The following is a 23,391-nucleotide window of genomic DNA, read 5'->3' as shown; positions in this document are numbered from 1 at the left end:
GTTTAAGAATAGCCCTAGACTAGTTTCTCTCTCTCTCTCTCTCTCTCTCTCTCTCTCTCTCTCTCTTTAACAGCATTAGCTCAATGAAATGCGTCTTCCTTCCCTTAGAATGTATGTTTTCCTGCCTTGCTAAATGTTGGGCTCATGATCAATAAGTTGTATTGGCCTCAATCTGATTCAGTGAAGTCAAAACGCAGACAGTGAAGCGGAGTCCCGCGCCCTGTGAGGCGGGAACAGAGGATTCCGCTTGGTCTTAAAGCCTTCCGTAAACATCCACGATCACAAATAACAATGATTTCGTAAAATAATGATTAATTATTAATTGATGATTTGTTATTATCATTATGGTCTTGTGAAAATAATAATATGGGCTGCAAGAAAATTATGAATACAAAGAGTAGTGCTGCTGAGTGCAGGCATGTTTCAGCCCAGGTAAGGGAGGAATTAACCAAAATTGCACGTCTGCGTTATCCTTGCCTTTTATTTCAGCACTCACGCTATAATTTTTATAAGGTGACTTCCTTGGTACAGTTTTACTGATAGCCAGGTTAGCTTAGCTAATGGCAGTGACCGTGCCCGTAACATAAGCATATACAGGCTAGCGCGACCTATCTAGCATATAATGGGGAAACTCATTCAGCATTTAAATACTTGAATAACATACATAATATCATTTTAATGAACAGACACGCAGAATGGAAGTTATTATTACTTTAATTCTGAATGTTGTAAAAAAAAAAAAAAAGAAAGTTGTATTCATGACTAAGGCTTGAGTATATTGCATTTCTCCCTGTTTTTATACAGTCTATGATTTCTCCTCAATATGCCAGTGACATGTAACGTTTCCCGCTCAGAGTTTAGGCTAACTGTCTCTGTGCTCCGGGCGCTCAATGCCAGAACGACAATTTTATATTTCTTATGTTTTAAATTTGCGAAGGTGGAAATGAATGTGAGGAACATGAATTTACACTTTGAAACTGTAAAACTAAAACGGATTAATGTTTGGATTTGAATTTTAGGAAAGCTGTTGCTTGGTAGGATTAAATCCTGGTGCCAGGTTTGGTTGTCTATTTTGTCTGTCTTCGCTGACTGGTAAGTTGTATTTGCCATGGGGGGGAAGGGGTTGGGCTCAGTAGGTGATTCGTGCATTACATTCAATACTACGGAGCCCCGCACGTCACCTGTAGGAGAAAAAAATGTATCTGTGGCGACGGTTTTGCAATCCGTCCCCTCCGTTTATAAACCGTACTCACGAATTCATAAACTGTTCCCTCTGTTTAATAAATCCTGCCCATGGATTAACAAACCGTGCCCACGAATTTCCAATCCGTGCGCTCAGATTTGGTAAACCGTACCCCTCGGTTTTTGAATCTGTACCCACGAATTCATGATTTGCGCACGCTTTCGCAATCCGTTCCCACGGATTTGTAAACTGACGCATTTGTGCCTCCGCCCCCACCGGCAGATTCATTTCGGTTTATTAAACATTATTTATTATAGTATCCAATGAGACCATGATCAGCATTCACAAAATAGTCTTCTTTTTAGTGTTTATTTTACATTAATCAGCAATAGAAGACACAGCCGTCTGCGTTTGATGGCCTAAAAAAAAACGCTAAAAAGAAGAAAATGAGGGTAAGAAGCAATACAAAACAAATAATATGCCGCTTATGTTTTCATTCCTTTTCTCTCTAACTGAATGCAATGCTATTTTTGGCCTAATTATTTATTAATGGGTGGAGCTTAGTATAATAAAATCACAAAAATAAGTGTTAATGTTAAGAAAGAATTGTACACAAGCCTTTTCAAAACTGTCAAAGGTTATTTAAAAATAAAGCATTCATGAATTATTTTATGACAAACATTTTTACTGTCTTAAGTGTACTCATTTATTTAGCCTATAAATTCAAATTATACAAAATAACTTTCTTTTTATTTTTATAATTATTATATATTATTATACAGGTTATGCATAAGAAGCTTTTATCCAAAACAACTTACAAAAGAGGAAAAAAATACTCCAGTGTCAGTCACAATGCCAGGGTAATTGTACAATAATAATCAAAAGATTATCACAAATTAAACAAGATTTTGATGCACATCTTTCTTAAATCGTTACATTTCAGCTCGTACTACACTTGATAGTGAGTCACTTAAGAAACTTTGCTGTAAACCTATACCACATAATAATATTCAATAAAACTGTATGCTAACACGTAGGAGCTTGCTGCATGAATCCGTGAGTACAGTTTACGAATCCGAGAGAACGGATTGCGAAAGTGTGCGCATGATTTGTTAAACTGAGGGAACAGTTCAGTCCCTGAGGGGACGGATTGCAAAACCGTCGTTACAGATTGATTTTTTTCTCCTACAGGTGACGTGCGGGGCTCCGTACTATACTGATTACACTGATTCAGGGTTGAGGGAAATGAATACATATGCTTCGTCCCAATTCGCCTAACGTTACTTATACTATGCCCTAAAAGTACTCTTTTTGTGGAGGAAAAAGTATATACTTTCGAGTGTGTAGCAAAAGAGTATGCAAGCTTTGGGACATACTACTTTGTCATCTTTAATAGACAGATCTGTGGTGTGCATTGCGTCACCGTAAACTGGCCTGTCAATCATCTTATTACAGTTAAAATCCTCTATTAAGTCTATTTTAATTTCCAACCTTTTTGAGAGAAATGTTATAGCACTGTCATCTCCCAATATTTCTAATTTTAATGGATGCATTTTGATCAGGTCGTGGACATCAACGCAAGGAGGGAATCAGTTCTTAAATGTTTAATCATCTACTTTGGTGAATCGGTTCTTTTCCTTTTACATGAATCCTTTTACATGAATTGCTGCATCAGTGTGGTGTTATATGGAGGCAATCTGCATGTGGCACAGCTGAAGTGTTATGGATGTCCAGGTTGTTTTTAAAGGGTTTTATCAGCGATTGCAGGCCCAAACATAAATTATCATATTCATCCTCACGATCCGCTAGCTGCACACCCCATAAGCAGGCTGTCAAAAAATACGTGTCTATAGGCAGCCTAGGATCCGAGATCTTAACACAAAAACAGTCGACCACAACAGTGCTACCAACCACTCAAAGCCAAAATAGTGTTCCAACCAATCACTGATGAGATGAACATGAACATACTTTCTTAAGGCATACATTTCTGTATTACAAATCCTTGTTTTTATTGGTTCTATATAATATTTTAATTTTCTGAGATACTGAAATTAGGGTTTTGATTGTCTGAAAGCCGCAACCATCAAGATTTACACAAATTTTACTTGAAATATTTCACTTTATGTAATGGATCAATGTAATATACAAGTTTTCACTTTTTACCTTGAATTATTGAAATTTATGAACTTTTTGACTATATTCAAATTTTTTTATCCCACACACACACACACACACACACACAGAGAGAGAGAGTTTAAAACACACACGTGTCAGCATGTCACAAAGTTGATTCATGACAATTATGTTTCAGGGAGGACATTGGTATTTGGCTACATGCTTGGTTCAGAACGAGCTGTGCAAGCAGTAGTCTCTCATACACAAGCAGGCACACACACAACTGGTGTCTCACACATTTGACAGTAAGCTTCTCCTGTTTTAGCTCAGGCTATCCTTAGAAGTCTATTCACTATCCTTGGCTGCAATTTAATTTAAAGTTTTGCCTCTACTGTTTTGACTAACTTTATTTTCATCGTCTAGTCTGTGAAATTATAGCTGGCTAGCAATGGAATTTGTTGAATTTGCTTTTCAACTGTTTATTCTCTCTCTCTCTCTCTCTCTCTCTCTCTCAAGCAGGGATGTCATATAAACACTGGCACACACATAACAGGGTCTTTCTCATACATGCAGCTTATGAAATGCATAACAAGCAGTGGTGTAGTCATTTATGCTCACACAACAGGGGTTACACACTCACTCAGTTCAGGAAATGTAGAATAAGCAGGAGTGTCTCTCACACACTCAACTGGGTGTGATCAGCGCTCTTTATTCATTACTATGTATTGTCTCGCCAGGATATGCCAGGTGAAGGACTGGAGCAAACAATGGCCGTCTTCATCAGTGACACAGACACCAGGGTTCTCATTGAGTCCACAGAGGTCCTCAGGAACATGCCCTAAACCACAGCTGCTGAAGCAATGGTATTTGGATTGACATATCTGCTAAACCTTGAGTATCCAAAAGAACTGAAATTTACTTGAGTTTTTTCAGAATGTTTTAATGGAACTGGACACAAAAAAATGACCCCCAAAATATGTCGCCTCTACTCTTTTGCTTAGTCAATGGCTGACTGACAGCCTCCATTTCAGTGCTTTGATGAAAACACACACAAACACAAAGGATGGCAGAAATGCTTTCACCCCAGTCTCCACTACATTGTAATAATAGTTCAGTAGTTGTTTGTTGTTTACTGGATGTGACAATATCTGTTTTGTATTTGATTTACATTTATTTCTGCCAAAAATGTTAATTCCTGAGAGAAGCAGACTAATTGTTTTTAGGTATTTGTGCTTATTCCTGTTCTTATTTGTTCTTATTTGATATAATCACATTTTAATACTGTTATATATGAAATTCAGCTTGAAATTAACTGATCACTTGATCTCTGTCTCAGTCAATGTTTGTTTTGCCAAAAAAAGTGTATCTTAAAAACAGTGATTTTCATACAAGATTTAATAAATTTTTTAACGAATGTTTGATCTGACTCATTTAATATGTGTATATATATATATATTTTATTTTTTTTGAGAGAGAGAATTTAATTTTTTTTTTCAGTTATGTCAATTGTGAAGCCTTTTATATTGCAATGAATACATATTTCAGATCAAGTCTCTTAAAAACCTTTTTTTTTTTATTTAAACCAATTTAAAATATTGATTTACACCAAATTAAGAAAAGAGTTTGCATGAAATGCAGAAAATTAGTTTGAACTGAATGGTTTCTGAACATTAGGTTAATGTAAAATCTTTATTGTGAATGGTTACTTCAATTTTATTAAGTTGATCCAATGTTTCACTTTTTACAGTGTAGTAATGAAGCTCTGTGTTCGTATGTACAGTACACAAGACACGAACGGTTAAGACTGACTCCACTGTGTGACCCTGTCTCTCTCTCTCTCTCTCACACACACACACAAACACACACACACACACACGACACGCAAAACACAGCATTTAAACAAACTAACAGTAACTGATTCAGAAGTAGCAGATTGTCGTAGTAATGTCAAAATAACCTCCTCTCCTAGGTTCAAAAAATATAGGTTATCCATAAAATTCGCTACTGTTCTGTTGTAAGTAATCTTAAAGATTATAGTCGTAGTCTTGGTCTTTTTCAAAATACATTAAGACACTTCTTGGTAAATTAAAAGCAAGCAGTAATATAACTGATATTAAAACAACATTACAGAAGCTTACATTTATTTTAAAGAAAATAAAGTACAACTAAATAAGCAGATAACTCAAGCAAGAACATTCCATGGTGTCAGTGTAGCTACATAAACAGCACAGGCTAGTACATAAACATCGTGGGTAATACACATCCGTTAATGAGTGATTTTTATCCCTATATTGATATTTATTTTGCTCCTCTTCTTGTGCCCTTGATCATTTTCTTTTTTCACTTATTTTTTTAGAAATTATACTTTAACAGTCGTACATGCATGGTAATTAGTTTGTACATACAGACAAGTGTGAGTAATAAAGGTCATGGTAACTAATTAGATACTTTACTGTACATATGGACAAGTGGTTACAAACAGTCACATCCTTACAGTATCCGTATATTGTAACTAATAAGACACATTACTGATTTTTACATCAAGTTGGGAGGATAAACATGGACCAAGGTACTTATTGAGTAGTTGTTGGTACAGTAAGTGTAAATGCAGTTTGGGAACACGGCAGTAACTGTGCAGCACTGCATAGTGTTAATACTTAGCATGCACAGCCCTTTTAAATAGGGATTTAGACGCATGACAATCAGGAGTTGCAAGTGTAAATATGATACTGATAGCTACTGTATAATTCCAAAATCTGTCTACACAAACAATTATTAGCCATGTACGTCATCAAAAATCCCCATTGGACGAATTAGTTAAGAGAATCAGTGTTGTTAAACTGAGTTAACTGCAATGGCACTTACCATCAACTACTCAATAAGTAACTTGGTCCATGTTTATACCACCATATTGAGTACTGCATAACTTATTCTGTACGTTAACTAATAGGTACATACACCAGTATGTACAGTTCTTCAAACATTGTTTAAGTGCCCCTATTATGCCTTTTTGAATATTACCTTTCATGCAGTGTGTCATGTAGCTGTATGTGAATGTAAACTAACTAAGCAGAGTTGTGAAGCCAACAGCACACGATAAATAAAGTTATTGTTGATCAAAAAAAAATTAATAAAAGTCGGCTCGCAATCGCCTAAACAAGTCGTCAGAAATTCACATCTTATTCTGTTACGGCTCTATGTCACAAAGTAACACATTTGCATAATGCCTGCCCACAAACAGTAAAATGTCCATGTGATTAACATCATGTTGAGAAGATGCTATATCCTACCCTGTGAGAGTACCCTTGACACTCACCACTGAGAAACATCCTGCTCCTGTCATCCTTGTGATTCAGTCTCGTCGATCAGCCACTTCAGCCGTTTCATCATCAGACTCAGAGTTGGTAAGTTACTGTGTTGACAAGTCTCCAGGGCTGTCATTCTGTCATGGCAATAGGCGTTCCATTTCTGACATGCGCTGTACGAGGTAGACCAATCCAGAGCCATAGAGAGAGCTCTCTAAGGCTCTGGACCAATCACATAGGACTGCGCCGTCTGACCAATCACAGCAGTGAGAGCTCACAGAAAGGATGAGTTTAGAGAGACTGATTCTTTGAACTGCTTCTCACTAGTTGTCTATGAATCATTTAGATATTAGGTAAAATTAAATCTAGTGTCTGAGAAAACTAACATGTTTTTTTGTCCTTGCATGCATGTAAACTCATCTGTTTAGCTGTGCATATATTGAATGGGCACTGTGCGATGTCCAGACTGTATTTTATGAATTGCACTGTATTTTACGCAACCTGAAATTATTGCACTTTCTTAAAGTCATTTTAAATACATTTTTAAAACATTTTCAAAGTTCAAATCCTTGTTTTATTTTTGTGATTATTATTATTTTAGTTTTTTATGATTATTTTACTTTCTTTTATGTAAAGTACTTTGAATTACCATTGTGTACGATATGTGCTATATAAATAAACTTGTCTTGCCTATACGTAATTTATTTATTTATTAAATAAATAAATATATATATTTTTTAAAAATTGTGAAAACTGCTGTCAACAGCCTGTTCCCATCCAGCTGGCCTTTTACTGATAAAATGGTGTGCGTGATGTCATCCCTAAAAAAAATAATGATTGAATAAGTTTTGGTATATATATATAAAAAAAAAAGAATGCATAAATTATAACCTATTATTAAATTGTATAGGCCTGCATAAAATTGCTTTTAACAAGTGTCAGGAGTTGTTATTGTAGTTTTTTTTTTTTTTTTGTACTTTGTTGAGGCTAGTGACTGCATGACGTGAGGCTTTACGTCCTTGCAAGGCACAAGGGAAGAAAAAGGGCTGCAGGCATCAAGCTAAGGAAGGGCTTGAGGACTAGTAGTAGTGGAGACAGGAGAGTTTGGAGAGGTTGGCTGGGATCACAGATAATAATTCACAGTTCATATCGGGTGAAGAATCAGTCTCAGTGCTGGCTAGAACCAGTGACGATGAAGAGAGTGTAGCGATATCAGGGTGGGGTAGGGTGGAATGCTGTATTTCCATGTCCCAGTCAATGAGCCAGTCCTCCCTAGAATCAATGTCCACTAAAATTCCCACAGGGACGTCTGTTGCCGGCTCACACCCCTGGTCAGACTCCCATAGGGGCTTCAGCTCCGGGTGTTAGTGGGCGCTGTCGTCACAGGCTCCGTTCTCGCAACAGGCGGAAGCTCCCCGTCTGAACTGCAACTTAAATACAAGACAAATAAGGGCAATAATGATGAACACCTGAGTAGATTAAATTAATTACCATTACAACTAAAGAGTGGTGGGAAAACTGAACAAAGGAAGACATGTGGCTGAAGGAAAAACAATGTCAAGTCCATGAAAACAAAACTAAGTCCAAGAAAATAACGACACAGAACTGTAACACATATGACAACACCGGGCACGACAGTTGCCCCACTGCCCAGGATGTAAGTTATTTAAACTTTTATATATATAAAAAAATAAGTGGTTGTGCCAGTGCCTCACTCATGCATTTAAGCATTACTAATTTGACAATGCAGCATGTTCATTTTCCCGTGACATAGGCAACATAGGCAGTTGCCTAGGGTGCAGAATTACTTTTTTTTTTTTTTGGAAGTGCGCTCCTACACTCATATATTAAGCAAAATAATTTCGGACTGTTACTATAATTTTAGTACTGATCTATCATCAAACTGATTAAAATACTGTTAGAATAAAACAAAATTGACATCAATGAAAAATCATAAGATTTGACAATATGTCATGTTGGACTAATGTAACCACAGTCTGTGTCATGACATAATTATACTAGTCATCATAACGCATTAATTATGCATGGCACACGCATTTAAAATAGTTTTCCCATTTATGTGCTCTTAAGTGCAGTTGTGTTTCTTATTTGTTACCATGTACTTACACTTCAGTTAAGTACCTTGTGTTACCACGCATTTGCTTGTAGGTACAGTATATTTGCTACCAAAATAATTATGCCCTACTGACATGATCAGACACTTCATTAAAATAAACAGCTAACTAAGTACATTTAGAAAACAGTAGGCAACTTTTTTTTCTTTTCTTTTTTTTTTTCAAGTGATCCTGTTGTTGTATCTCTTTGCTAATATGCTTTGTGTCTGTGCAGTCTTGTTCATAATTATGTAATAAAAGCTGGAAGTAGAAAAAAATGTTATATATATAATCATCTAATTGAAAATGAAATAGCAATTAATGACAAGTTTGAGGTCGATGATTTTGCAAATGGACTTTCTGTGAATTCTCTCTCTCAACCCTGTTTGGGGTTATTCTGATGGGAACTAGTGGCGTCCCCTAGTGGTCACTACTAGACTCTCAGCAGCAGACATTCCTTTACTGAATCCATTCTTCTTTTTTTTCTTTCTTTCTTTCTTTTTTTTTTTTTTGCATGAACTCCTTGCAAGTTTCCTGGATTGGACAGGGGCGATTCTAGGATTTTTTCAACTGGGGGGCACAAGAGGGGCCACGATTAATACAGAGGGGCCAATCTTGTGTTGTTTGAACTGTATATCCAAATCATTTCAAGAGTTCAGTAACCTATAAAATCAGTAATAAACAGTGATACCCTATTATATTTTAATAGCAGTTATTCACTGCTCTAAATCAAAACAATCAAATACAATTTGTATTAACTTTTCACTTTACAAATGTGAAAGAAAAACTGTAATAAATAAAAGAATCCAATGTATGAACAGTGTACAACTCACAAATAGTAATAATAATAGAATTTATTTATAATAGCCTTATTTATATAAAAACAGAATAACGTTAATAATTCATAGAAATAAATACACAATTAATGAATTCATATAACTAATATAAATTTAATATAATAAATTGTTTTTATTTATTATCCACATCCCATTCAATTTGCATAGCAGCAGTTGCAGTAAATTTGCATTGATGAATAAACAAAATCTACTTATGTCAAGGCTAATTAATCTTGAGCATATTGATTTAAAAATATCATATATCCATACTTTGTTAGATAGCTACTTGTTCAAAAAGGTATCTTTAGTTTAACATGTAAAATATGTGGATCCTATAGAAACAGTTTAGAATAGCTTAATTAGTCCAGTGTTATTTTAGCATTAGTTACTGATTTTGCTATTTAATCATGCATTAAATATTTATGTATGATTTTTTTATTTGAGAATGTTTCTGGGTGTCATCAAATGATTTTTTGTCAATAACTTCTGTGAAAACACAGTACACGCCGAATTTGAGACTCATTTTATTTACTTTGATTGACACAAAATTCAAGAAAACTACAATATATTGTATAGCAAGTAAACATCAAGTTATAGAAATTACATACAATTTATTTTAGCCAAACAACTGTTAATACTGACCAAACAAATAAACAACAACAAAACCACTGTCCTGCAGACTAAATACAGTGGATGTAGTTCATTTTCTATGTAAAATGTGGCTTATAATGGGTTTATGTATCTGCTTCATTTAAAAAAAGTAAAATTCTGCGATTTTTTTCCAGGGTGCTGACCGCAATCGCGGAGCACCATGGTGATTTAGAACGCCAACTGAATTTATGAGAAATCTACAGACGCAAATAGACTAAAGGTGTAGTAAAATAAAGACCTATATGTGTATTTTGGAATTTTTTTTCACCACAAGTCTGAAAGAAGACATGTTATTGAAGACAAACAGCCCCAAATCTCAAAATTGACCAGTAAAAAAAGTCTCAAGTGTGGAGCGTTAGATAAACATCATACGATTTGTTTCGTCACCTCACTTAAGTGAAAAAAGTCGCTAATCGAATGCATGATTCAATAATGACTTTATTAGAATTGCAATTATAATTTTTTAAACCATTGCTTTAAATTGCGTTGTTGCCTAACTTATATCGGCGCGTTCGGCCGAAAAATTAGTAAATCGTAACGCAGTAAACCCCTTTTACATTCAGCATCAGAGGAGCATAGTAAATATAATGATTAGCATCTTGGTCTGCTCTAGGAGATAACATCGTCATCGAACCTGGTCTGTCTCACCGAAAGACGTTAACGTTAGTACCAAACACTTGTTGCACTGCAACAACTCGCTAATCGAAAAACATAAGCTATATAAAATAGATCAACTTACCGTGTGCTTTTTTTTCGTTGGAAAACAGCAGCTCGCCATTCTTGGTCCTCGTTGAGAAGCATTGCGACGCAATCATGAGTTATTTACTAAACTGAAAGATTATGATTTGAATTTGTGAGTGACAGACAAGTAGAAGGGTGGGGGCACACTGGGGGGCCAATCAGTTTTCAGGAGGGGCCAGTGCCCCCATGGCCCCTCCCCTGGCTACGCCACTGGGATTGGATCAACACTTTCTTTACAATTTAAAGATGCACTTTTAAGAAATATTTTGTACAAAGAAATGTAAAAATAAAAATGTATTATAGTAACTGGTTAAAAGCATGAATAGCAAAAGTGACTTTTGAGAGTCAACACACACACACACACACACACACAAACAGCTAGACATTGTTCCTTGTGGTATCTGGGTATTTTGCATGCTATAAAGAAAATGACAATCTATATACATTGCATCTTTGCACGATGTGAGATTTGTTTGTGTGTTTGCAGGATCAGCATTAAAGATCTCATCTTCACGCTGATGACGGTGTTGAGGACTTTAGTCTGGGTGGCTTCTGTTAGTTGGTTTTTCCTGTGTAACTCCTGTGGAGGGACTCAATAGAAACAGGCATGTTGACTCATCATTCTCGCATACCAGTGCAATATCTCTCTGTCTTTCTATCGCTTTCTTACACTCACCTAAAGACGATGTCCTCTTGTACTCATTTTAACCAACTGCTCTTTCTATAACAGTATTTGTTTTGACAGCTAATCTACATGTAAACATTTGTTCTTTCCTTCTCTCTGCCTAGGTTTTCTTCTATAAATGTCATCACTGAACAACTGTGCTACAGGTCTCTGTCTATCTAATATTCATTTCATTTTCTTTTGCTTATTAACTGTATGGCTTCTTTCATCTAAAATGTGATCTCTAATGACACAACAGGCTAGTAAATGCCCTTAGGCAGCCATTATCAATATTTAATATGAGGAGTTTTCACCACAGCAAGAAGATCTGTCAGCAAACCATTACCTTCAGACCTGTATTCTTTTCCTTGACCTGTGAGACATTACAGAATAACATAAAAGTAACAATTTTGCAGGCAAATTGTCAACAGGTTCTACAGAGTGTGCTCCTCTTTGCACAGTCATCAAGTTATTCAACACATAAATCAGCAATGATATGAAGAAAGTCATTAGTCTTGAGACAGACATCGCGGGTGAAAGGGTGAGGGCTGGTCAGGGGCATGTGCCTGGGAAGGAAATGTTTAGTCAGAATACACTTCAAATTTTTCATTGGTGTCTATAGAGAAAGATGTTTGTATTGATTGATTGATTGTCTCTGGGTGATGTAGTTCCAGCATCTAGCAGCATGGGACCTGCTCCCCTTGCTGTGACGAGACACAAAGTGCACAGTGTTGAAAACCTTAAGGTAATTTACAGGTGTGAGAAAAACCTCTGGGTTTTGCAAAGCTTTGTTTAGCTATTACTAATAGGATATTAAGCACACAAAGAACAGTTGTTTAACTTCACAGATATAACCAACTGTGTTTTTGTAACTTGTGTGTGTTTTTGTGAAAGAGAACTTAGTTTAGTACTCACATGCTGAGAAACAGCTGCTTTCTGTGCGCATGCTTCGATTCGGTTGATGTGAACTTTATTTAAATAGCACCATTAAAAACAACAACCGCTTACCAAGGTAATAAACAATGTATCAAAAACCATCAATAAAAACAAAGGTTTTTGGTTACAGGTTACACACACACAAAATCAATAACTACACTGTAATGAATTACAACCTTTGTAATCTTCGGCAAGAAGGAGGCGGGAACCGGCGGACAATCAACATGAAACTTTAATAACAAAATAAACACAAAACAGCGCACCAGCCCCTCACAGACGACTGGTGCGCGCAAATAAAAACCAAAACACAACTAAGAGCCCAGGCCTGGTCCTCTCTCGTCCTTCACTGTCGTCGCTCCAGTTTTATATCCTTCCATCTCCTCTGTGGGACTCAAGACCGGTGGTGGGTCGCAGTCCCAATCACTCCACTGGCCTCACTCGTGTTCCCACATCCCTAGGCCCCGCCCCACTCGTCACATACACAAATTAGCTAAATGCCAAAGAAAATAGATTTGTTTTGAGCTTTCCCTTGAAATCATGTACCGTAGTAGCAGTTCTGATGTAAACAGGTAGACTGTTCCAAAGTTTCAGTGCAGCAATGACTACAGCACAATCACTTTTGAGTTTCTGAACATTTAGTAGTCTTTGGTTGAATGACCTCAGAGACCTTACTAGATTGTGAAGGGAGAGTAGATCAGAAAGGTATTCAGGTGTTAATACATTCAAAGATTTAAAAAACAGTAACAACACTTTAAAATCAATTCTGTAACAGACTGGAAGCCAGTGCAGAGAAATTAAAACTAGAGTAATGTGCTTTCATTTTCGAACACCTGTAAGAAGCCTGGCAGCGGCGTTCTGTACCATCCCATCATAAAGGGAGTTACAGTAGTCTAGTCTTGTTGAAATAAATGTATGAATCACTTTTTCGAAATTCTTAAAGAAAGAAATGGTTTTACCTTGGCTATGACTCGGAGATGGAAAAACATAGTTATGACCACAGAACTAATCAGTTTGTCAAATTTAAGAGAGCTATCAAAGAACACACCCAAATTCTTCACCAATGGTTTGACAAATAGAGACAGCTGACCAAAATCCAAACAAGAGGAACTAACAGTTTCTGAAGATTCAAAAACTACAAACTCAGTTTTGCTTTCATTGAGATGAAGAAAATTTAAGGACATCAAAGCCTTTACGTCAGCAAAACAAGCCAATAGAGTACCCATGCTTCTCTGATCAGATTCCAGGGGAAGACAAATTTGGGTATCATCCTACAGAGGGGTTAACAAGAGCATTTATAGTATTAAAAAGTGCTCTAGGACTGAGACAGTTCTTTTCAATAAGATCTGAAAAATACCTGGATTATGCTGACCTTGCTGCTTTCTTTCATCCGACAGATCTGACGTAGATCACAGGTAGTATCACTGAGCCAGAACTCTGACTTTGAATTACAGTTTTTGTAATTCAATTTTTTTAGCAATTTTTTATGATCAGAAATAACATGGTTCTCTATATCAAAATCACAAACAGTTATGCCATGTGATAACAAAAGATCAAGAGTGTGAAAATGAATGTGGGTGGGGGCATTCACTAGCTGTACCAGATCAAGAGTCAGTAAGACTCAAAAATGATTTGACCAAAGAATTAGCTGGACACTAAGATAGCACACATGGAATTTAAAATCACCTAGAATTAAAAGCCTAAATCAAAATTAGGAATAATTCCCCCTAAAAAGTCTGAGAACTCATTAAGGAAGTCTTTGTGCAGTTTAGGTGGACGATAAATTACTGAAAACGCCACTTCGAGTTCGAGTATAATCAACTGACGTTCAAAGCTTAAATAGACTTCAGTTGCTAATATCTGACAACAAAACTTGTACAGTCATGACATTCAGAGAACAGACTCATATCCCTCTGAGTAGGCCAAGTTTCAATGACAAATAAGAAGTCAGGATTGCAGGAAGTAAAAAAGTCCATTAGGATAAACTAATTTTGTGTAAATTAGTAACAACAACGGGTTGTAATGTTAAATAGCTTTAATAACTAATTTTATTTTTAAAAGTATTAGTATAAAAGATACTTGCTCTCATTACTTATAACATTGATACTCATTATAGTACATTCTAACATGTTTTTTATAATTTAAGGAAGAAAAAAAAAACTTATTTAAAATTCGATTTTTTTGGTTGCTGTTGTTTGCACAGCATTTTGGAGATTCAATATGACAGTGTATGGTAGATTACAAGTTTTAATGATAGGCGGGATTAATTACAGTAAATTACAGAAATCTGTAACAGAAACTCTTCAGTGAATAGGTTATTTGCTGAGAGATTGTTCTTTTGTGACTTTACTTTGTGAATTTGCTGAACTTTATAATGTGTGAACTACACAAAATCACAGCTGAAATAATCACAATAAAAATCAATTAGAAAAGTTATAATAAATGAAGGTCCAATAATTCTACAAACACAGACACAATTTTCTTTTTAGATATTTTCCATTAATTAAAAGGAAAAATATGCTCTGCAACCAGATATTACAAATCTGAATAAACTATCACAACAAAAACAGCAAACAGTCATGTCTTAAAATGTATTTTTAGAAGCTTTCTTATAAGTGAAAGGAGTTTCTAAGCTCTAAAAACTGCAGCGCTATTTTTTGACGTAATTGCATGAAACTGAAAGTGTACAAATGCTTAAAATTCAGAAGAATGTGTGGTATGTGGTCCAACAGGTGCATTAGTTCCTCTCTCTCTCTCTCTCTCTCTCAGACACTCACACACACACACACCCCACATAACATAATACATTTACTCCCCTTGCAGTTGGTATGTACAAAAACTGTTGTCTTGTTTGTCAAACATATATAGCAGTGCCATGTAAAAGGAAGTCAATGGCAGCTAAACTATGAATTAACATAACCTTTGTATGTGATATTAATAAATAGCTTAAATAATAAGTATTTATTTAGATATGTCTGTCCATCATTTTATTTTTCAGCTTTTTACTTTCAGTCATATCATGGTCATTCATTGATTTTGCCAGAGGCTGTTCTGTATTTCAACATCTTTGAACATTTCCAATACTTCCAAAGGCCCCATAATATGATCATACATTCTAACAAATAAACAAACAAAAACCTGAAATAACAGGACTACATAAAACATAACATTCTCATTACACCATCTTTTTTAGAAAAAGCTCTCCGTGACATTTTTGTTGTAGGCTCTAACATTGTCAGAGACGAGAGCGACACGTAAATTATTCCAGAAGAGCGGCTGCACTCGTGGGTTCTTGGGCCAGGATATAACAGATTTTTTGCAAAGCCGTTTTCTCATCTGAAGGTATTTGAATTTTGGAAAGAGAAAGTCCAGCAAAACTAGAACTGCAACATCCACTTTCTCATCTAGAAGGCGCTGCTGAACAAGGAGGAAGGCTTGTCGGACAACCCCACTTTCGTGAGAACAGCCACTAGGGCTAGTCAATACAAACACGGTCTTTCTGCTGTTGTAAACGGCCTTGTGGAGATTCTCTATGCATGACACTCCAGGCAACCAGTCACGTTCCTCTAGACAAAGTCGAAAGCGCCATCTCCCTCTGTTCTCCAATCTCACAACCATTTCCTTGTAGATCCAATCCCTGACTGCCTTATTACTCGTATCAAAGACCACAAATGCATCGTATTGGTTATCCATCATGCTGCCGCCATTAACTGGAGTGTGTCCCTTGTGTCCAGTCCATAAAATCTGGATGCAGTACCACAGGTCCCAACCATAGAGATGCTTCAGGAGGGGAATGCTGGTTGCTGCCAATGTCAACCATAAAGTACAGAAGAAAGCAACACTCCCAAATATCTCCTGGCATGAGTGAAGATCTATCGAAAGGACATTAACACCAGCCAATGACTCTGGATAACCACAGTGAACCTCTGTGGTGAGGTGTGGGATATCCAAACTAGTTTCTCTGAGAAATTTTGCAAATCCAGAGATAACGCAACTACAAGTAAAAGGATTGGCATGCAGCACGAGTTTGCAGGATGACTTATTTTTATGTGGCCCAGCAGGACAGAACGTATAACCTGTATGGAATGACAAGGGAAGAGCCTGCACATCAAGGACCTTCAGCTGGTTGTGATTAAGCATTAAGTTTTTAAGATTTATTGCCTGACTAAGGAAAGCCTTTGGGATCACAACTAGTCGATTGTGACTTAGGTCCAGGCTTACGAGACGGAGCTCAAAATGAATATTAGGTAAGAATGAAAGCCTGTTTGAACTAAGGTTCAGGTGGCAGAGCTGTTCAAGAACTGAGATGTTGCCCCAAGGGAAATAACTCAGCACATTGGAGTCCAGTCTTAGCATCTGGAGGCTTGGAGGCAAGTTTACAATTACCTCTGGGGGGAATGATTTGAGCTGATTTTCAGAAATGTCTAAGTGTGTAAGTTTAGTAAGACCCTGAAAGAAATGCAGGTATTGGTTACGCCTAGAGTCCCACATTATGTCCAAACGATTTCCAGAGAAATCAAGATACTTTAGAGAAGTACTATTAAGAATGTTAGAGATTCTGAGACCAATGTGATTGTTTGCTAGACTCAATATTTTAAGAGATGTTAAGTGTGAAAGGAATGTGAAGCGATGCCCCATACCCTTCATTACAAAGTGGAATTCGTTTTTGCTGAGGTCAAGAGCTTTTAGTGTGCCACTTATCTCCTGGAAGGCCTTTTCAGAGTACAGGTCAATGCGATTGTTAGCCATATTCAGGTAGGCTAATTTGCTTAAATCTGTAAACTGTTGGCCATTTAACGTTTGACTTATGTAATTGTAGGACAGATCTATGCATACCACTTTTTCCATACCTCTAAATGTACTTGCATTCAGCCATGGGATGTTGTTTTGAGAGAGGTCAAAATACAGGTTTTTAGAGCAGATCTGCTTTTTGAAATGCCACATAGAATAATAAAAAAAACATTGATCTTCTCCAGAGCCCTGCATAGTGTTCAGCTCTGAGCTTGGTAGGATGACTTTTTGAGTTTGCAAGTTAAGCTGTCCATTGCCACGTTTTTCAAGGGTTTGGTAGTTGTTTGGTATGTCTTCAGCAGTGCAGGTTGAAAAGCATGAACTGAAAGCAAGCATGTTTTGGGAAAGGCCCACCCACCTTAATGTTCTCAGCTGGCTTATAGCATCCATGCTAACAGAGCAGATGAAATTCATGCGTAGCTCTAGGAACTCAAGTCTTGGCAGTTTAATCAGAGGTGCAAGGCTGTGGTTTGACAGTTCTCTGAAGAATAGTCCACTAAGGTACAACTCTCGTAGAGCTGTCATCTTCTCTATGGATGGTGACAGAATCAACTCAGAAAAGGATTTCAGGGGTTCATAGTTATAAAGAAGACTGAGGGACACAACATTTTGGAGCTCTTCATAAAAGGTGCCATTCTGGATGGCGTAGGCTAAAAAGTTGTCTGATAAATCTAACACTTGGAGCTTGTGGAGTCGTACAAAGAGATGCTGAGGAATTGTATGCAGTGAATTGCCTCGCAGGCTTAAACTAATTAGAGTGTCCCTTTGATCCAAAAATGCATCCGGGTGCAGATACAAAGACTGGTTGTTAGGGCATGGGAAACAGGGCTCAGAAGCATGGTCACACCTTTGGCAATTCCACCCTAGGTTAAGTTGTCGCAGATTTGTAAGATTTGCAAAGGACTCTTTATTGATATACGTGATCTTGTTCTCTCCCAAGTCTAGACTTTCTAGTGAAAGTGGAAGATATGGGGGAACAATGGTCACATTGTTGTAACTCAGTGTAAGGTTCAGAAGCTCAGGTAGATCTTGAAACACACGTTGGTCGATAAAGTAAGACTGATAACATGGGTTGGCGTAGAAACAATTCTTGTTTAGCAGGAGTTGTTTTAGTAGCCGTGTACCTAGAGGCTCAACGATATGAAAGATGTGATTAAATTCCAGTCCCAGAATCTCAAGCTGCGTTGGTAGAGGAGGAATGGTCTTCAAGCTGTTCCCTGCTAACTGCAGGGAAGATAGGTTTTTAAGTCCGCTAAATGCATTAGGGTCAATTTTCAGGCTGCATGAAGGCCATCTCAGCTCCTTAAGATGATCTGGTACACAGTTCCACATTAAACTGAGATGCTTGAGATTTGATAATCCAGAAAATGTGGTACCTTTAATGTGGTGTATATGGTTTTCATTTAAGTTGAGTGATATAACAGAGAGGGATGTGAATTTAGGGACGTTAGCAAGACGTCTGCGCTGACAATCCACATTTATGTGTCCATCCTTGGTAGTGTGAATTTCACATGGATAGAATTCAGGATGTAAAGTTGCAAAAAGATGAAACTGATTCAGTATGAAAGCCAGATAAAACATGTGTCCAAACATGGCCTAGAGATAAGAGAACAAGAACATTAGTAAAATAAACAATCAGCTATATAAGTTAAATTTACTTTTACTTTTTAATATGCTATATTCACAAACCTTTGAGAACTGCAAAGTACATTACATGGGCTCAGTGGTGTAATGCAATTTTGGGAGTGTCTGTACTTTACTTAAGTATTTCTATTTCTATTACTTGAGTATTTATATTTCAGTAAACTTTACTACTTTTACTCCACTACATTTCCTAATTAAAATGTATACTACTCTTGCTCCAATACATTTTCCTGAAGCATATTTGTTACTTACTACAAAATAGAAGTCAGAAGAACACAGACTATAGGAAAGCAGGTTTGATGAATCAGTGGTCTGGCGTTTGCAAGTTAGACTCCTAAAAAACACATAAACAACTGAGGATGATTGAGTTGTGGTTTTAAGATTGATGTATACACTTTTTTTTCCTGGTTCAGAAACAGGGGTACCATTCACTATGATTATACAGATTTGAACGAATAGGACAATTTTGAATATAACTCTGAATATGTTTGTCTGAAAGAGGAAATTCAGATATTCCTAGGATTCCTTAAGGGTGAGTAAAACACAGGCTAATTTTCTCTGTACTTTCAATTGAGTATGGCTTTCAGGTACTTTATACACCACTGCATGGGCTGTAGCGTTAGTCAAAAGTGTTAGGTAAATAAGACAATACAACCATATATACAACCCGAATTCCGTAAAAGTTGGGACGTTTTTTAAATTTTAATAAAATGAAAACTAAAGGAATTTCAAATCACATGAGCCAATATTTTATTCACAATAGAACATTAGATAACGTAGCAAATGTTTAAACAGAGAAATTTTACACTTTTATCCACTTAATTAGCTCATTTAAAATGTAATGCCTGCTACAGGTCTCAAAAAAGTTGGCACGGGGGCAACAAATGGCTAAAAAAGCAATCAGTTTTGAAAAGATTCAGCTGGGAGAACATCTAGTGATTAATTAAGTTAATTGATATCAGGTCTGTAACATGATTAGCTATAAAAGCTTTGTCTTAGAGAAGCAGAGTCTCTCGGAAGTAAAGATGGGCAGAGGCTCTCCAATCTGTGAAAGACTGCGTAAAAAAATTGTGGAAAACTTTAAAAACAATGTTCCTCAACGTCAAATTGCAAAGGCTTTGCAAATCTCATCATCTACAGTGCATAACATCATCAAAAGATTCAGAGAAACTGGAGAAATCTCTGTGCGTAAGGGACAAGGCCGGAGCCCTTTATTGGATGCCCGTGGTCTTCGGGCTCTCAGACGACACTGCATCACTCATCGGCATGATTGTGTCAATGACATTACTAAATGGGCCCAGGAATACTTTCAGAAACCACTGTCAGTAAACACAATCCGCCGTGCCATCAGCAGATGCCAACTAAAGCTATATCATGCAAAAAGGAAGCCATATGTGAACATGGTCCAGAAGCGCCGTCGTGTCCTGTGGGCCAAGGCTCATTTAAAATGGACTATTTCAAAGTGGAATAGTGTTTTATTGTCAGACGAGTCCAAATTTGACATTCTTGTTGGAAATCACGGACGCCGTGTCCTCCGGGCTAAAGAGGAGCGAGACCTTCCAGCATGTTATCAGCGTTCAGTTCAAAAGCCAGCATCTCTGATGGTATGGGGGTGCATAAGTGCATACGGTATGGGCAGCTTGCATGTTTTGGAAGGCTCTGTGAATGCTGAAAGGTATATAAAGGTTTAAGAGCAACATATGCTTCCCTCCAAACAACGTCTATTTCAGGGAAGGCCTTGTTTATTTCAGCAGGACAATGCAAAACCACATACTGCAGCTATAACAACAGCATGGCTTCGTCGTAGAAGAGTCCGGGTGCTAACCTGGCCTGCCTGCAGTCCAGATTTTTCACCTATAGAGAACATTTGGCGCATCATTAAACAAAAAAAACGTCAAAGACGACCACGAACTCTTCAGCAGCTGGAAATCTATATAAGGCAAGAATGGGACCAAATTCCAACAGCAAAACTCCAGCAACTCATAACCTCAATGCCCAGACGTCTTTAAACTGTTTTGAAAAGAAAAGGAGATGCTACACCATGGTAAACATGCCCCGTCCCAACTATTTTGAGACGTGTATCAGAAATCAAAATTGAAATGAGCTCATTTTGTGCATAAAATTGTAAACTTTCTCAGTTTAAACATTTGCTATGTTATCTATGTTCTATTGTGAATAAAATATTGGCTCATGTGATTTGAAAGTCTTTTAGTTTTCGTTTTATTAAAATTTAAAAAACGTCCCAACTTTTCCGGAATTCGGGTTGTACATTATATAGCATAATTGCAAATAAATTCATTTTGAATATTTGTTATTATTATTTCACAGGGTTTCTTTTACATAGTATTGAATATGTGATGCTGCAAGTTCTTTGTTGCATTTTTCCATTATTTAAAAAATATTTAAAACACACACACACACACAGATACAGACACACACACAAATAAAATCACTTACCAAAGGTTTGCAGTCCAAAACTCCACAACACTGTGTATATTTTGCATTCACCAGGGAAAGCCAAGATACTAAATGAAATGCTAGGTCTAAGTATTTATATTAACAATGTGCACCTTTTCATGGAAGTGAAAGAAAAATCTGCAGTATGTGAAAGTCAATCTCCCACACACACGCACATAGTCGAGGAACAGATGTTCAGAAATGGTGACAAAATGGAGTAGTAATAGCTATTCTTGGATTAAGATTAGTTACTGAAAAAAGAGAAATGGATTAAATGACAAGCGATTTTGAGGAGTGGATAGCACAGGGCTGTCAGGGCTATAGCCCAAACTATATATTTTTTTCTCTAGCACAGAACCAGAATTGTTGGTTGTGTGGTTTCTCCTTTTATTGCATAATTATAGCAGTTGGTGTTTTATGGGTGCTTTGTTTAACTTCTGTTCCAGAATAGCAGGTTCAGGATGAATATCTGTGTTATATTCATATCCAGCTTCCACCAAACACCTGAACAAAAACACACTCAAAGCCATTAGCTATCACAAATATCTACTGGTCAATATCACAATACATGAAGCATATTTTACCCACATATCAAAATCTTTTTTTTTTTTTTTTTGATTTTATGCATATTACATCAAGCACACCCCTCAAAAAAGTACTGTATTAAAAAAAAGTATTTTTATATCATCATACTATGCATTTAAGAATAAATAAATAAATACAAATAAAAAATAAAGGTTAACACTGTATCTCGATAGTCCACTTTATACTAACTATAAGTAACTTTGCAACTACGTCAACTAATTCTCATTCATTTGCAACTACATGTCCACTAACTCTCAGAGTAGACTGTTAGGTTAGGTTTAGGATTAGTAGAATACATTGAAATATACTTTTAAAGTTTCTCATAGTCAGTGTGTTGTGGACCAATCAAAATATAGTTTAAGAAGACATTAAGTAGACGGTCTACTAATACTCTAAATACTGCTAGTTGACATGTAGGTGCAAACAGGGGTGTAACAGTTGGGGAAGGGGTGTGGATTTCAATGAACATAAAATGTATCCAAAGCAATTTTTGAAGAGGAGTAAGGATATGTATTACAGAGAAAAGCCTTACTACTATTAGTGCAGCAGGGAGTCTGTGCCAAATTAGACAATTTCAAGCTGTTGTGGTCACGCTGCGACACCACTCATGTCCAGTGTTGCCATGTCCGCAATTTTTGGAATTGGGCAACTTTATCATGGTTGCTGCGATTGTCTTTCATGTCTGTTGGTTGAAGCAACCCCAATAGTGTGTATTTCAGCACCTGTAATGCCATTATTACCAGGGGCACCCCTCAAAATGCAGTTAGTTTGGGCTAGTTTTGAGTAGCAGTTGGGCAGGTTTCATAGTCCTGACGTCACACACTCTATGCACACTTGTTTTGTATACTAATAGTAATGTAAAGTAATATTAGTAATAGTTGCAAACTGTTTTATTTAGACTTTAAGTCTATGGTAATTTATAAATTACCTCAAAGGCCATACACAGCTTTTCCTTTAGATTGCCAGGTTTGAGCACAGGAAAAAATGCAATGATTTGTTGATATTAGCTCAATTAGCTTGGCTCAAGACCAAGGGGTTCTCCCTGAGGGGAAATCCTCTTTGCATGCTCAAGGTCACACGGAGGTCGTACGTGCCTTAGATATGTGGAGGAGATCTTGGTTCTTGTCTCAGGGCCCAGTACTTGGAGCTTCTTGTCGCCACGTAACACTAGTGACGGATGCGTCCCTCACCGGCTGGGGTGAGGCTATGAGTGGCCACCTTGCCCACGGTCTGTGGAGTGGCCACCTTCTGACATAGCATATCAACTGCCTGAAGATGCTTTGAAAACTATATTACTTTCTCCCAGACCTAAGAGGTCACAATGTGTTGGCGTGCACCAACAAAACAGCGGTGGTCTCTTATATGAACCACC

The 23,391-nt window shown here is 36.9% G+C and overlaps 1 protein-coding gene and 1 long non-coding RNA gene across 3 annotated transcripts in view; one reads left to right on the top strand and one right to left on the bottom strand.

Moving 5' to 3' along the window:
- Positions 1–23,391, top strand: part of LOC132097345 (uncharacterized) — a 433,761-nt gene that overhangs the window by 37,665 nt on the left and 372,705 nt on the right. The window lies entirely within an intron of this gene.
- LOC132097341 (toll-like receptor 9) lies at positions 15,485–22,008 on the bottom strand. Of its 2 annotated transcripts, XM_059502985.1 has the most exons (3): positions 21,435–22,008; positions 19,230–19,311; positions 15,485–18,929 (listed from the first exon to the last, which is right to left on the bottom strand). In XM_059502985.1, the coding sequence occupies exons 1-3, from the start codon at positions 21,479–21,481 to the stop codon at positions 15,732–15,734; spliced, it is 3,327 nt and encodes a 1,108-aa protein (XP_059358968.1). In that variant the 5' UTR covers positions 21,482–22,008; the 3' UTR covers positions 15,485–15,731. The 2 variants fall into 2 exon arrangements, with proteins under 2 accessions (XP_059358968.1, XP_059358969.1); XM_059502986.1 differs by lacking the exon at positions 19,230–19,311.

Source organism: Carassius carassius, chromosome 21 (assembly GCF_963082965.1).
Source record: "Carassius carassius chromosome 21, fCarCar2.1, whole genome shotgun sequence".
Taxonomy (NCBI): Eukaryota; Metazoa; Chordata; class Actinopteri; order Cypriniformes; family Cyprinidae; genus Carassius; species Carassius carassius.
This window is presented reverse-complemented; position numbering and strand designations above follow the sequence as displayed.

Coding starts and splice junctions, on each gene's coding strand:
- LOC132097341 (XM_059502985.1), bottom strand. CDS start 21,481: ATGCAAAATATACACAGTGTTGTGGAGTTTTGGACTGCAAACCTTTG. Junction 19,312..21,434: donor TTTTGGACTGCAAACCTTTG/GTAAGTGATTTT, acceptor TGTGTTTTTTAG/GAGTCTAACTTGCAAACGCC. Junction 18,930..19,229: donor CTTCTGACTTCTATTTTGTA/GTAAGTAACAAA, acceptor TCTTATCTCTAG/GCCATGTTTGGACACATGTT.